This window comes from Equus quagga, chromosome 3 (assembly GCF_021613505.1).
Source record: "Equus quagga isolate Etosha38 chromosome 3, UCLA_HA_Equagga_1.0, whole genome shotgun sequence".
Lineage (NCBI taxonomy): Eukaryota > Metazoa > Chordata > Mammalia > Perissodactyla > Equidae > Equus > Equus quagga.
Window position 1 is genome coordinate 121,008,755 of NC_060269.1, and position 14,938 is coordinate 121,023,692.

Consider the following 14,938-nt stretch of genomic DNA (forward strand, 5'->3'; position numbering starts at 1 on the left):
TGAATAAAGGTAAAATTGGATTTACTATTAAAAATAGAGAGGGGGAAAAAAATCAAACTTTCATGTTGTAAGGAAAAAATGACCAGGGTATAGTTTCTTATAGGTAAGTCTTCCATTTCATTTTAAGAGAAAATAGCTATGTTGTTAATAATTTTTAAACCTCACATGTTATAAACTCTCATTAACATATTTGAAATAGCATTGTTAATTAAAATATTAATAATTTATCTGATATTAAAATGAACAGATATAACATTATTTGAATAATTAGTTTAATATTCATGGAAAAGTATTATGAATGGAGATGGAATAACTCTAATAGCCTACATATCAGATCACATAAAACTGAATGGCATTTGAACTTAATACCTTCTTACTAAAAACACTATCACTATGCAGAAGTTCCAATGCTGTGCAGCATTCTAGCCCCACGGATCAGACCAGTTGGACATTAATGTGTGAGAGTGGACCCAGAATAATACTCTACACCTTTTCTCCTCTTATGACTTATTGATTCAGTCCTATCCTAATTCTATTATTCTCTCCATCTTTTTCCACCTATAGACCCTAAATATAAGCTTTCTCTAAAGCTCTTGCCTTAATAATATTAGCAAAGGGTTTCCTAGTGTGCATCATGTTCCAGGCACTGTGAGTTTTTATTCTTCATCTCATTTAATTCTCAAAATACCCACTCAGAATACTTTATTATCTTCAAATTAGAGAGATAAAATCGTTTGTCCAACATCTATACCAGTTAGTCAAAGAACTTACTCTTGCATCCGGATGTCTGCTTCCACTTTGCTTTGCTTCTCCTGCTTCCCAGGAGGAGCTCCCAAATTGCGAAAATTGAGGCCCCATAAGATACAATCCAAATCTTGGCAAGTGACTAGATATGAGGAAGAGAAAGATGGTGGAGTCAAAGAAAATGGAGATTCTGAGTCTGAATGGCTGGGAAAATTTTGAGGCCATTAATCAAAACCAGAGAATTGGTTTAGAGAAAGTAATAATAAGGAATCATTCTATGGCATTTTTTTTTAATACTAAGGTAAAATATCTGCAAAAATTTAAAATAGCCTACAAGATTGGATGGAGCTGTAAATAGATTTGAAGACTGGAAGAAGAGAAAGGTAATAATGGATGTGAAAAAGACGGAGCAGGAGATGGAATGGGACTTCTGTTTCGGGAAATTAGAAAACCTTGAGAGCAGTTAGTTATGTGGCTCACAATAGAAAATGAACAAGATATTCATAGGAGTATTAGATAACCGGCCTAGATAATGCTGATAATACAACTCTGTGTAGACTTCTTTGCTATGATTTTGAGATTTTTCTCCAATAATGCTTCTGGTGTGCTGAAACAAGAGAAGAAAAAACAGATGGAATGGGTTGCATAGGACTGGGAACTAACAAACTTGGAAAGTCAAGACAGCTTGTCCAACAAGTGGTAATAAACACGATATTACCATATTCCTGAATATAGTAAGGTAGGGAAACAAAATGTACCAAAACCATGACTATAAGCTGAAAGAAATGGAAAGGGGGAAAGGATAAACAATGCCAGTGATGATACAGCAAGTTCAACAGAGAGACAAAGGGAAGAGATTGCAAGATAGAAATTTGTAGCCAGAGCAGGACATTTCTAAGTGCACGATCTTGAGTGGAGTGGTTTCAAGTGATGAAGTAATTCAGAATGTGAATATGCTGCTAAAGAATGGACTTGAAAGCCCTCAAAGATGAGGTTTAAGGAAGTTTGTGGCCTCTGTCTAAACAGTTGAAGCTCTAGAGTCAGACACACCTAAATTTGAATCCTGCCTATGCCACTTGTGATCTGAAGGTATTTAAACAGTTTCTTAACTTCTCTAAGCCTTACTTTTCTTCAGGTACAAAGTTCAGGGTAAGAGAGATGATAGTGGTACTATTCACAGTATTATTTTAAAATGTAAAAGAGAGAATGCATGTAAAAAGCTTAGCAGAGATATCATTCAAGTTAGCTTTCACTATCATTGTCATTGTTGCTATTAAAAACTGTCCTCAGGCCAGCCCCAGTGGCCTAGTAGTTGAGTTTGGTGTCCTCCACTTTGTCAGCCTGGGTTCAGTTCCTGGGCACAGACCTACACCACTCCCCCATTAGTGGCCATGCTGTGGCAGAAGCTTGCATACAAGAGGAGGAAAATTGGCGACAGATGTTAGCTCAGGGTGAATCTTGATCAGCTAAAACAAACAAAAAAAAAAACCTGTCCTCAGTTATTCAGGAAAAAAGGACAAAGAAGAAGTCACACAAGAAAGTATTGCTCAATTTCAATTCCAAGAGCCTGACTTGAGGCTTAAATTTCAAACTTCCATCCCTGTACTTTCTGAAGTACAGTGAACAGGTCAGGAACAAACACTTCACGACTGTGAACACAGAGGTTGAAGATAAAACACTCACTGGGTCTGTTACCAAATAAGACCCAAGATCTGAATGCTCAGGGCATTCTCCTCCCATCCAAACATCTGATGAAACTATTAATGATCAAGAAAATGACAAAAAGGGATGACTTCCATAAGAAAAGGAAGAGAAGATAAAGATCTAAAATTAATCAATTCCATAATTGAATGCTAAAAATCAAAATTAGCTATGATAGTCTGTACTTGTAATGAAGTGGCCACATTACTAGATAAAATCCTCAAAGACAACTAAGAAGTGGGATGCACTCCAGCAGGCACCATCTCCAAAGTAGTCCTTTTAATGAAAAGTTAATTCTCTAGGGAGAAATTCTCAGAGAGCCTGATACTGTAAAGAAGCTTGTACATATGCACAATGAGAAGGTCTGCAACTTTCATCAGAATTTCAAAGAAGCACATGACCCCGCTATTTAAAAGCCACTTCTCACATGTATATAGTAAATATTTTTAGGAGGTTTGAAAGAGAATAGTTTCAAAACCTAACAAAACACTTCAACTTTACATTGATGGCTTATGATACTAGTTATTATTTCATATCATAACATCGCCATATAGCAACACCAAACTTACCAAAGACTCCTTCCCATTAGTCCTCCCACCATTTCTGCAGCCCTCATTAACAGGGCATATACTAGGGAGGTGTCGGGGTCAAGGAAAGAATTAGTGAGAAACCCATAACTTACAGAAGCTCGTTCTAGTCAACTACTCAAAAAGAACTGTGCTTAACGCGCCTACTCAATATCCATGATTCTTCTTTTATTCTAAGAAAAACTTGATTTTTTTTTTTCAACATATCAATGTGCCCCCTGGAAGATCAGTTCTCAGCCCATTTTGTAACTAAGGATGAACAGTAAAATGCAAGTGGAAATTGGTTGAAATTTCTGGAAGAATTCTTTAAAAGGGAGCTCCTTTAGCTAGAATGCATTTCTCTTTTTCTTTTCTTTCTCATTCCCTTCCTGCCAAGGTCAAGAGTTTCAGCAACTATCTGGAACCATTAGGAGACCTTGAAGACAGAAGATATGTGCTAAGAATGGCTGATCTATAATACAGAAAGTAGTCCAAGGTGACATCATGGAACTTTAAACCCTCCCTGGAGCATCTTCCTGTACATTTTCTATGCGAAAAAAAATAATAATAAAATCTCTAACTTTTAAGGCTTCAGGGTTTGTTGTTGTTCTTATTTATTTAGGGATTTTTGTGGAAAGAACAGGAATAGTGCCTGTTCCCACCAACCAGAATGGAAAACCTCATAATTCATGGAACATTGGGTAAAGTTCTCACAAGATCATGCCTCCACACTGGGGAATAATTAGCTCTGGACTAAACACTAACTTGTCCCTTCCCAGAAAATCTTAAAACCAAAACTCAAAAGACCAAACTGTTTCCAAGTAACAACTGAATCCCAGCAAAAGGCTCAAGAATATTTATGAGAAGACAAAAGTATCCCAACAAAGAATACTTTTACCCAACAAGGTAAAATTCACAATGTGTAGAATCCAACCAAAAGTTACCAGGTAGGCAAATAGAAAAATATGACTCACAATGAGGAGAAAAATCGTCAATTAAAACCAACCAAGAAATGACACATGTATTAGAACTGTCAGACAAGGAGATTAAAACAGTAATTATACCTATATCTCACATGTTCAAAAAGCTAGAAGAAATATTGAACATGTTAAATAGAGATATGGAAGATATTTTTTTAATTGAGTGTCTACACATAAAATCACAATTCTGAGATAAAAAATACACTGCACAGGATTAACAGAAGACTAGACATTACACCAGAAAAGATCAGGGACCTAGGAGACAAGGCAATGGGAACTACCCAAAGTGAAATGAAGTGAGTCATAGAACACTTCAAGCAGCCTAATATGTATGTAATTGGAACCTCTGAAAAAGAAGAGGATGAAGAGAAGACATAGATAATATTTGAAAAAATAATGGCCGAACATTTTCCAAATTTGATTTAAAAACACTATAAGCCTACAAATCCAAGAATCTCAATGAGCCCTAGGCAAAAGAAACATGAAGAAATCTACACCAAGCCATCATAATCAAGTTTCTCAAATCAAGTGATAAGAGAAAAATCTTAAAACCATCCAGGTGGGGGTGGAGGAAGACACACATTAGTTATAGAAGAAGAAAGATAAGGATGACAGAATGTTTTTTCATCATAAGTAATGCAAAGGAGTAGAGAAGCAACATCTCTAAAGCACTGAAAGAAAAAAAAATCACCTTCAAACTAGAATTATATACCCCACAAAAATATCTTTTAGAAACAAAGGTGAAATAACTTTTCAGACATAAAAAAGCTGAACAAATTAATCTACAGCAGACCCACTCTACAACAGTAGTGTATAAGAAATCCTTCAGCTAAAAGGAAAATGATGTCAAATGGACAGAAGGATCTACACCAAGGAATAAAGAGAGACACCAGAAATTAAAATTGCAGAGGGTAGAGTACTTTCAAACTCAGCTGATGATGTCATCACTAGGCTGAAATCAATATCAGACAAAGATATTAGAAGAATAGAAAATTGTATTGACAGAAAGATCACTTTCCAGGGCACTTGAGTTGGAGGAAGGAATTGACTGTCAAATGGTACGAGTAATATTTTGGGGTTTATGGAAATGCTCTATATCTTGAACATGTTGGTAGATTCATGGGTGTACACATCTTTCAAAACTCATCAAATTGTGCGCTTTAAATCGGTACAGTTTGTTGTATGTAAATTATACCTCAATAAAGCTGATTAAAACAAAACAAGTTGAATGAAAACCGCATATCTGGTAGATACTGTTGTTTGGCTCACTTGGAGACCACTCCGATCTCCTTTTAGAATGTCTTCTCTACTGCAGAGGCTAGAAAAGTAAAAAGAACATTTCCCATTTCTCCTCACTGTTTTCGTATGTTACTTCTTTAGTAACCCAAACAGAAACTCACTTAAGACTTTACTTAAGGACAGAATTATGTAGAAAGAAGCGCAAAGAACAAATCATCCATTTTGCTGGTATGGGCCATGGCAAAGACAGCAAGTTTCTGGAGCTGATCACTTCCTGACTGTGACAGAAGTTTCCTTGGTGGCTCATTTCTGCAGAGAATTTTTGCAAGTAATCCCTAGAAATGCACCTGGAGCCTATATTTCTAGTCTGTAAACTAGATATGCTAATAATAATTCCTTCATTTTAAAAACGAATAAAACAGTACTCTAAATAGATATGGAATTATCAAACAGTCATATCTCAGTAAAGATAGGGTGAGAGACCAAACTAGATCAACCCTTCTGTCCCTCTCTGTTACCAGAGCCCCTATTTAGGTTCATTCTATGTGTTTCATAGCTCAGTTCCAAAGGGAGTTTTGTGGATTTCCACCAGAGATTTTCATAGTTGGTCCAGAATCAAAACAGTGTTTCTAACGTCTTTGCTACCGGACTTTTTACTTTATGATCCAACTATTGGAACACAATCTTTCTGCGTAAAGAAGATTTTCTGATGCCAAATCAACAAGATAATTGCCCTAGGCAAGTTCCAAGCTGAGCTTGCTCCCCACACCCCTGCCCCCAGCCCCACCAATGGAACATCTCAAGGCAGTGTAGACTTGTCTTCTAATGTAATTTCTTTCCCTTGACTCTTTCATTGCTTCCATCTTCAGTTTTTAGTTTAGGAAAGGGAGTCATTAGGAAGAAAGAGCTCAGCATCCTTGCCAATTGTTCCGTTCTTGCCCATTGAACTCTGTTATCATCCCTTCAATGAATGTAACTGAATTCCTTTGGCACCACCCACCCTGGGTCAGTGGCAATGACAGCAGTAAAATAAAGAAGCTGCTAAATGTTTCCATTCCCTCTGCATCTCATCTCATTGTCAGCCTCCATATGCCTCTGTTTCTGTCTCTGTCTACCTCATTCTCCGGCTTTCTCTGTGTGTGTCTCTCTCTCCTCGTTTAAAGAAAGCTGTGCTGTGCAGATGATTCACACATCTTGACTTTTCTCTCTCATCTAAATTTAAACTAAATCAAACAGTTTCATGTGACTGTTTAAAACATCACAGATGTTGAGGATATTACCAACATCAGCTGCTTTTCTTCCCTAAAAATTATGTTTCACCATGTGTCAAAACCCAGCAGAGGGCATCCTTCCATTTCAGATGCATGAATACTTCAGGAAAAAGGCTCTACAATTCCAGCAGTGCATTCCATTCTCAACAGCGCATTGGAATAACAGAGGGACTACTGCAGTAGGAGGGGAATTTGTTATATAAGTTTTTCTGGAGGCTTAACCTCCATTTTGAATTATAGATTTAGAAGTAATTCTCCTTCTTTAAGAAAAAAAAAAGGAAGAAATCTTCATCTCTGCCCTCTTTACAGAATTGGGGCATTAGCATCAAATTTCAGAAGCAAGAAGGTAGCACCTATGTGATCCTCCCTCCGCTAGGCTACTATGTATGTAAATACAGTGATCACAGAGAATAAGCAACTGAGAAAGAAATTTGCACCCTACCTCTGTTGTCTGTTGCCCTCTCTCTCTATCCCTCAACCTGAAAGACACATAGCAGCAAAGACACTACAGCCTGGTAGACTGTCTCAGAAGGAGGAAGAAGATAAGCATGGTGAAGAGCAGTGGATGGGGTACGGCCAACCTGATACCTGTGTAAGTAGGCAGTTGCCCACGAAGTTTAATTGTGAAGATTCACAGAAATGAAAATTCCACAATGAGAAATATCTTACATTATCAGAAGAATTTTTCCTGAGTTAAAAGGCAAATGCACACAACCCTCATCAGTCATTTTTTCCCTGGTATAGATGAGTTTATCGGATCCTTTCCTTATGGAAGAATATCTTAGGCAGAGAAAGAAAGAATATGAGGAGATAATATAGTATCATTCACACGTCCATTCAACATCTGGTTTTGAGCACGTTGTGCCAAGCCCTGTTCCAGGTGCTAAGAATATATCAGCAAACACACTGTGCAAGATCCCCTTCCGTGAGGTGATGTGCAGAAGAGTGAGGGTTTGGGGAGTCGGACAGACCTTACTTTGAGTCTGGCCCTGCCACTAGCCAGCTATGTGACTTTGAGCAAATGGATTAATCTTTTCTTTTGCAAAACAGGGATAATAATTGTTAATATTCATTGAAAACATACTTTGTTCCAGGCACAGGAACTGAGCACTTCTATATGTATACATGTATTTTATTTCATAAAATCCTCACAATTAACATATAAGTTCTATTATCAGTCTCATTTTACTAATGAGGAAACCAAGGCACAGAGGGATTTGTAAATTGCCCAGAATTACATGGACATATCAGAGCAGGAATGTGAAACAAGGCTCGCCTCTTAACAAGTATGCCGTATAAGAGAGTCAATTTCTGGAGCTGGCCCAGTGGCATAGAGGTTAAGTTTGCATGCTTTACTTCCCAGGGTTCTCTGGTTCAGACCCTGGATGTAGACCTATCACCACTCGTCAAGCCATGCTCAGGTGGCATCCCACGGAGAAGAACTAGAAGGACCTACAACTAGGATATACAACTACGTACTGGGGCCTTGGGGGGAAAAAAAAAGAGGAAGATTGACAACAGATGCTAGCTCAGGGCCAATTTAAAAAAAAGGAGAAAGAAAGAGTCAATTTCTAAGGCTATCTTGAGGATTAGATGAGATGACAGGTATAAACCTGAGATGCAGAATAGTATTATTATTATTATTTGTCATTATTATTACTGCCATTGTTGTAGCTTTCTGAGACCTAAGGGTATATGTTGAAAAAATAATAAAAGAGGTTCAATACTTTAACTAGAATTCCTCTGCTTCACAATGTGGTCTGTGCCCAGCTCCAGTTAAAAGTAAGATTGCATAACGTCATAGCTATTAAATCATGGCTCCGCTGCATTTATCTTTCCATATGATGACAGGCTGCTTCTAACAGCTATGGCTCTAGATGGGATATCAGAATACAGCTTCCTTGTAACAAAACATGAGCATTTCCTGCTCTGGATTTTTCTAACCTCCTCTAAAAGCTGAAGGTTAAGACCAGATGCTGAACAAAACCAAGATCCAAGTATCCATCTGCGGTTTGATGCCGCTCTTTGTTCTCTGATAAGTGATCGTGTAGCCAGTCCCAAAACCCTCAACCGCTGGTGTCCCTTCACTCTTTGCTCTCACTCTTTCCAAAGTGCACTCTCCTCAGGCTTCTCACTGATTGAGTGTGTTCATAGATCAATGGGGGTTAATTACGCTAATGGTATTCTTCAAAGGGAGATGAAACAGACACATTTTGTTGCTGCTCTGGGAGTTCTCTCTGCTTACTGTAAGCCTGAATTTGTGTCTCACATCGCTGCAATACCAAAATCAAGAATAATTTTAAACAACAAGCAGATAAAATTCTGGCTCCAGGCCTCATTTCTTATTGATTTCATTTAAAGACTGTCATCTTAGGTTCATTAGGTAGGAAACTGACTGTTCAATAACGGAGTATAAGAAAATTCACAAATGTATATCTTATAAATATTCCATTTTTCTTGCCTGCACGAAAAAAAATTAGTTTTTATCCCACATGTCAAGCTTCACAATGCAAAACTCAAGTCAACTGAACATTTTTAAAATGTATCCTATTCAAAAAGGCAATTTCATGCTGATTTTTATCTCGCTGTGCTTCTGCAGAGATGAACACTGTAGCAACACACTGTTTGGGGTAGAAATAAGTGCTTCAATCCCCTTAGTTCGAACTCCAAAAAATAGCAAGTGTCCTGGTAGTTACACTGCAAATTGCCTTGTCCTAGGCTTATAGATTTCTATCAACACTGATTGGGTTCAATAAAAAAGATTTTTCTGAGCAGAGAACTCACCCCAAGATAATGGCCATCGATGAAGACCACGGGGAGGGAGGGGGCTTCGGAAACCCGTCGGCATCGTTCATCTAACTCTTTTCCATAGTCACCATTCAGAGCTATATTTTTCTCTTCAAATTTTACTCGATGGTTTTGGAAGATCTTTCTAACCAGTTCACATCTTTCAAAGGTTGTCCGTACCACACGAAGACAAGTGGTATAAATCACGACCCGGTCAAATTCTAGGTCAGTTGATGGTTGCTGAAGGGAAAACATTGCAGTGTCAGTGTGTTTGCACTTACTTTCTTACGTCTTTTTATTTTAAGACAATCAACGTTTTAGCAACTGTCTTATACATTAAAGGCATGCAATAAAAGTTGAGTGAGGGCTGGATTTGTCAATTTTGACACGTCTTTATGTTAGAACATCTGTAATCAAGAAAGGGATAACAATCAACATAATTTAAACGACAACTTAATTGACAGTATTTTTTCTGTTCTCAGTGGCATACCAAATAATGGCATATCTTAAAATTGGTGCTGTCTTACATGGCATGCCATGTGGTGAAATAAGGAACGGTCGAATTATTTTTCTCATGTTATGTAGACGTTGTTCAATTGCTATATCTGCCTCTTAAACCCAAAGTCAAATATGTGGCTGAATAGTCCAGGTTAGTATTTAGCCATTTGAAAATTCTTCTACTTATCAATTTACCAAATGTTATAGTCTTTTGAGCCGTGATTTCCTGGGAACAGCAAGACCTATATCGCAGGATTGTTCCGAAGTTTAAGTAGCACAACATATGTGCACACCCTCTCTTGAGTGACAGGGCTCCCACGTGCAGTGAGAAGGCTCTGCCACAAGGAATAAAACACTGAGTGACTCAGAGAGAGTGCGTAGAAACCAACACCAAAGTGGGCAGTGGATCAAAGCCAGGCATGAAAGGAAACAAGGAAACGGGTACACTGCAACAGAGGCAAGCATGTCTCAAAATCAAAGTGAAGACTCGCTATGTGAGAATCTTTTTTTCTACATTTCCTGCTACACCAGCAATCAGTGACTGCATTCCTGGCAACCCCCGCGCAGCACAGCTAGGGCCATGCCAGGGAGGTCCTGACACCATCAGGAAAGATCTTCTTTCTCCTTATCACAGCCTTACTGGTAAGAGCCTGAACAGAATACAGCTATATCCCAAGACCAAGGGACATGTGAGTCTTCACGGGGCTACAGTTGTTCAAAAACAACTGCACAATTGTAAACCCCCGTAAAGTCAAAACTTTGATTGGAAACCACTCCAGACATCTAAATTCTAGAACCAGAAGGTCAGATACTAAGCTCCATCACTCTGTATTCAAAGAAATCAGAGCGCTCTGCTGGATGCAAATGTACACATAGACCTAAAAACATCTAAACTCTTGAAGATGGCAATGCAATTGGTCTCCATCTCACCAAGAAAGAAGACATTTTTTTTTCCTGATGATAAAATTTATGAAAGATGTAAGAATCATTTCTTCCCTCAAAAGAGTTTAGAGGCTGAGTTTAAAACCCAGAGGCCTGCAGAGGCCAACCTGGTGTCATAAATGCTGGGCCCAGCCAGGAGTAAAGGAGATATTAGTGAGAGGCAGGGAGAGCATGACCTGAAAGGAAAAATGTTACTCAGCTTCAGGCTAGCCTCAGGCTCACAGGCAGGTCACTCAGTGTTGTCAGACATGATTACCTTAAATATAAGCTTGAAATCTGGATTCTTACAGGAAATTTTCCGCTTTCTAAATGGTAGCACCTGATTAAAAACATATTGAGACTATGTGGACCAATATATGGGAGTGCTGAATTTGGCCTGTAGACTGCTAATTTATGAACATGGGGATAGAGAGAGCATCAGAAATACCCAGACTCTGTCACCAGCCATCTGTGTGTCTTTGGGAAGCTAATGAACTATGAAGCCTCAGTTTTCTCATCTGTCAAATGTGATAATAGCAATAGCTACCTAACAGTTTTGCTGAGAAAATTAAGTAAGGAAGAATATGAAAACAATTAGTGTAAGGCTTGAAATGTAGTACTATGCTAAGCTAAACAGTGAAAAAATATTATACTCCACAATGTGAAAATTTTAAGATTAAAAACAAAAGTAAATCAGTGGAAAAAATCTGTGTAATTAATGACAAGAAAAGAAGATTACTGCTATGCATTAGATTAAGAAGCATCAGTCTTCAGAGAGCAATTAATCGCCCAAGAGCTTATGGCCTCTCTTCATGTTCACGATTACGGGCAAGCAGGACTCAAGGAGCTTACAGTAAAGATGGCAGCTTTGGGAAGAGCACCAAAGTTCTTTTTCTGATGATATTATTTGAGGAATTATGCATTGTTCCTCTGGTTTCAGAGGCTGCTGTAACTGCATTTGGTTGTACCAAAATGTTCATTTTCCTCAGTGGATTCAAAAGCACACTTACTTTTGAAATATTTGATAAGAAATACATTTCCCCCATGTGTAGAAGTGGGAAAGTTTAAGATCAAATCATCCTGCTGCCTCATTAACCAATTCACATACAACATATGCTCATACAACAAATGCAGGGTACCACTTTTCTTTATGCCGCTAAGAGACATGTATTTAAAAAATAGTAAAAAGATGAACTCCTATCAGGTGGCCATGTTGGATGCTGTCTCATGCAAAGGATAACAAAAATATCCCTTCACCTACTGTTAAGAAGGAGCTTTGCCTGAAATCAGTGGCTCTCCGAGAGTGGGAATATTAGAATAAACTAGGGAGCTTTTAAAAATCCCCAGAGCCCAGGCTGAGCATATACCAATTAAATCAGAATCACCGAGGGTGGGACCTCAGAAGTGAGATTTTTTTTTAAGCTCCTATGGTGGTTCCAATGTGCAACCAAGTTCTAGAGCTGGTTGGATACTGGTTGGAAATGCAGAATCCCTGGCTTCACTCCAGACCTACTGAATCAGAATCTGCGTCTTAACAAGTTCTCCAGGGAATGTGGATGCACATTACATTTTGAGGAGCCCTGGTGCAATTTCATAGGTGGCTTGACTTGACAAAGTGGATTTATGTCCCTTTAAAATTACTGCTGGTCATTCATTCAGTCACTAGAATAATTTATCTGCCAAACATGGTGCTAGGCACTAGATTTGTAATGGTGAGCAAACAATATAATTCCCGAACAACATGGAGCTCGCAGTTTAAAGTCATAAAAAACCAAAAAGTTAAATAAAGATAGAATTACAAACTGTTAAGTGCACTGCAAAGGAAATGCACAAGTTGTTAGGAGAGGCTATTGCATGAGTGCCTTTTTTTTCTTAAAGGTCAAGAGAGCGTTTTCTGATATTTGAGCTCTGATTGAAAGGATAAGGAGTTAGAGAAATTAACTAGGTAGAGAGCACAGGGAAAAGCACTATGGATAAGTGCAAAGATCTTAATATGGGAAGAAGATGGTGTGCTTGAGACTCTGAAAGGTCTTCTGTTGAAACACAAAAAGGGAGAATTATAAAGTACAAATGATTCCAGACAGGTATACAGGACAAATATCATATTGTACGTTAGAGCCACTTTCAAGATCTATGGGCTTAATCTGACAGCAATGGGAAATTCCTGAAAGTTTTTAATGAGGATGGAAGGGGCTTACATTTAAAAAAAAAATTAAGGAAGCAGAGGCCAGTATGGATATATAGTTGCACAAGATGTACACTGCACAAACCTAGGGAGTGTCATTAGTAGCAGAGTCTAAATGAATGATGCCCTCAAGGTGGCATAGTGCACAACTTGAGCAATCATACTGAATCTCATTCCCAGCTCCTTTGGTCTGGGAACTGAGATTGAACACAGGATATTTCGGGGAAGGAAATACGGTTATCTATTAGAATAGACTGTTAAGTAAAATATTCTAAAAGAGAGCTTATTGCGCAACTTTTTTGTATGATTTGGAGATAGATCTTCCTAGAGTTAGAAAGTAGGCTGAATGATTTCTCAAGGTCTTTTCCATTTTTATAACATGAATTTTAAATGATATTGTCTTTGGCAAAAAAAAAAAAAAAAACCCTCTTCTACATTTGCTTTGAGTTCTTTCCCTCAACAGATTTGTCAAAGCATCTGGCCAGAAATCTAAAAGCAGCCTCTCAGTGGTTAGCTGTCCCTCTTTCCCCATCCAGAGGGTTACCATGGGAATAGCGTAATGAGGGATGGAAGCATCCGAGACAGCGCTGAGAACCCATTGGGATTTGCAGCCGGCTTGTTCTGAGAGAGCCTACCCAGCAGTTAAATAAAGTCAGGCCGTCCCTTCCTCTCCATTGATTAAAAAGGTGAGTTTTAGGCGTGTCCCAGAGCCCCACAACAGCCTGCAGCAAATGTAGATTTGTGGGCAAGGGATAGAAATTGCCGTGAAGGGGACGAAGGACTTACTAAACAGCCGCCGTTTGTCCTCCGCCTGCACCTTGTCCTGCAATAGCCACTGTGAGGCAGCGGTGCTTTAGTCACCTGGTTATCTGGGGACAATTCTGGAGCCCCCACACCCACTGGAACTGCTCTGCATTCAGGCCAAGAATTAGTCCCCACCCCCCCACCAGAGCATCAGCTCGGAGCAGACTCAGCTCCTCAGGCTGGAGCAAATCCTGTGGGTTATTTCGCCTTGACCCTGTGCCTGTCCAGCCTGGCTCTGGTTTAAAGGGCCTCCTGAAATAGGGGCCTCCAGACGAGTCCAGGAATTCAGGACTTAAACAAAAACAAAAAACGCCATGAAAGGTTACATTTCTAAATGTCAGCAGCAGACATAATGCTAATAACTTTACATTCATTTAATCATCATAATAACATGGTGTTACTGTATTTACAGAGCTAGAAACCCAGGCTCAGAGGGGATAAACGTTCTAGACAAGGTGACAGACACTGAACCACTGAACCACGTTATCGTTTGACTGCCCCCTCCCCAAGATAAAGTTGTTGCCAAAACACAGACTGCTAGAGACTTAATTCATTGCCCATGAGAATGTTGGTGATTTAGAGAGGTTTGTCTCTTTACTCAGTTATGCTCCCACATTTAACAGTAACTTAACAGTAACAGTCCAAAAAGGTTCCTTTGAGACCGGCAAGGTGCGGAGATCTTTTCTCCTCTACCTGAAGGCAAGGAGGTGATTAGCTCAGAGCCGTACATCGTGTCAGAAGGCAAACTGGGACTAGACCCAGATTTCTTGATGATCAGGCATTGGGCCAACCTGGCTCGAGGAACCGGCATTTTAAATAGCAGACACACGCCTGTGGAAGCAGGCTGTGGGCCTTTTAAAGAGCAGGGAATTTTACATGCATCTCTCTCTCTCCCTCTCCATGCTACTCTGTAAACTCCTGCAGCTATATGAATATTCTAGGATGCTTCTTAATATTAAATTTAAATAAATAACCCCTTGCCCACCTTGCTCGCAAATCATCTCTTGAATTCTCAGTCTTGCATTTAACTAAGTGATTTGAAAACCCACTTTATCCACACCAGGCTCCTCCCTTAGCTTATTTCTTGGATCTGTTTCCATTCTGACCACACTCCCTGTTCAGTTCTGAGGGTGAATGGTGATGTTCTATGCCATAGCCTCTCCCCACCCTTTGACCACAAAACACGACGGGGAACTTCTCAGTGTCCCTCTGTAAGACACAGATTATAAAAATAATTATAAT

General features: G+C 39.0%; 1 protein-coding gene across 1 annotated transcript in view; it reads right to left on the reverse strand.

Annotated features, from left to right (window-relative positions):
* Positions 1-14,938, reverse strand: part of LOC124237626 (glutaredoxin domain-containing cysteine-rich protein 1) — a 111,594-nt gene that overhangs the window by 41,824 nt on the left and 54,832 nt on the right. Inside the window, exon 2 of the mRNA XM_046657491.1 lies at positions 9,286-9,528. Coding sequence (XP_046513447.1) covers positions 9,286-9,528 — 243 coding nt within the window. The remainder of the gene's footprint in view (positions 1-9,285; positions 9,529-14,938) is intronic.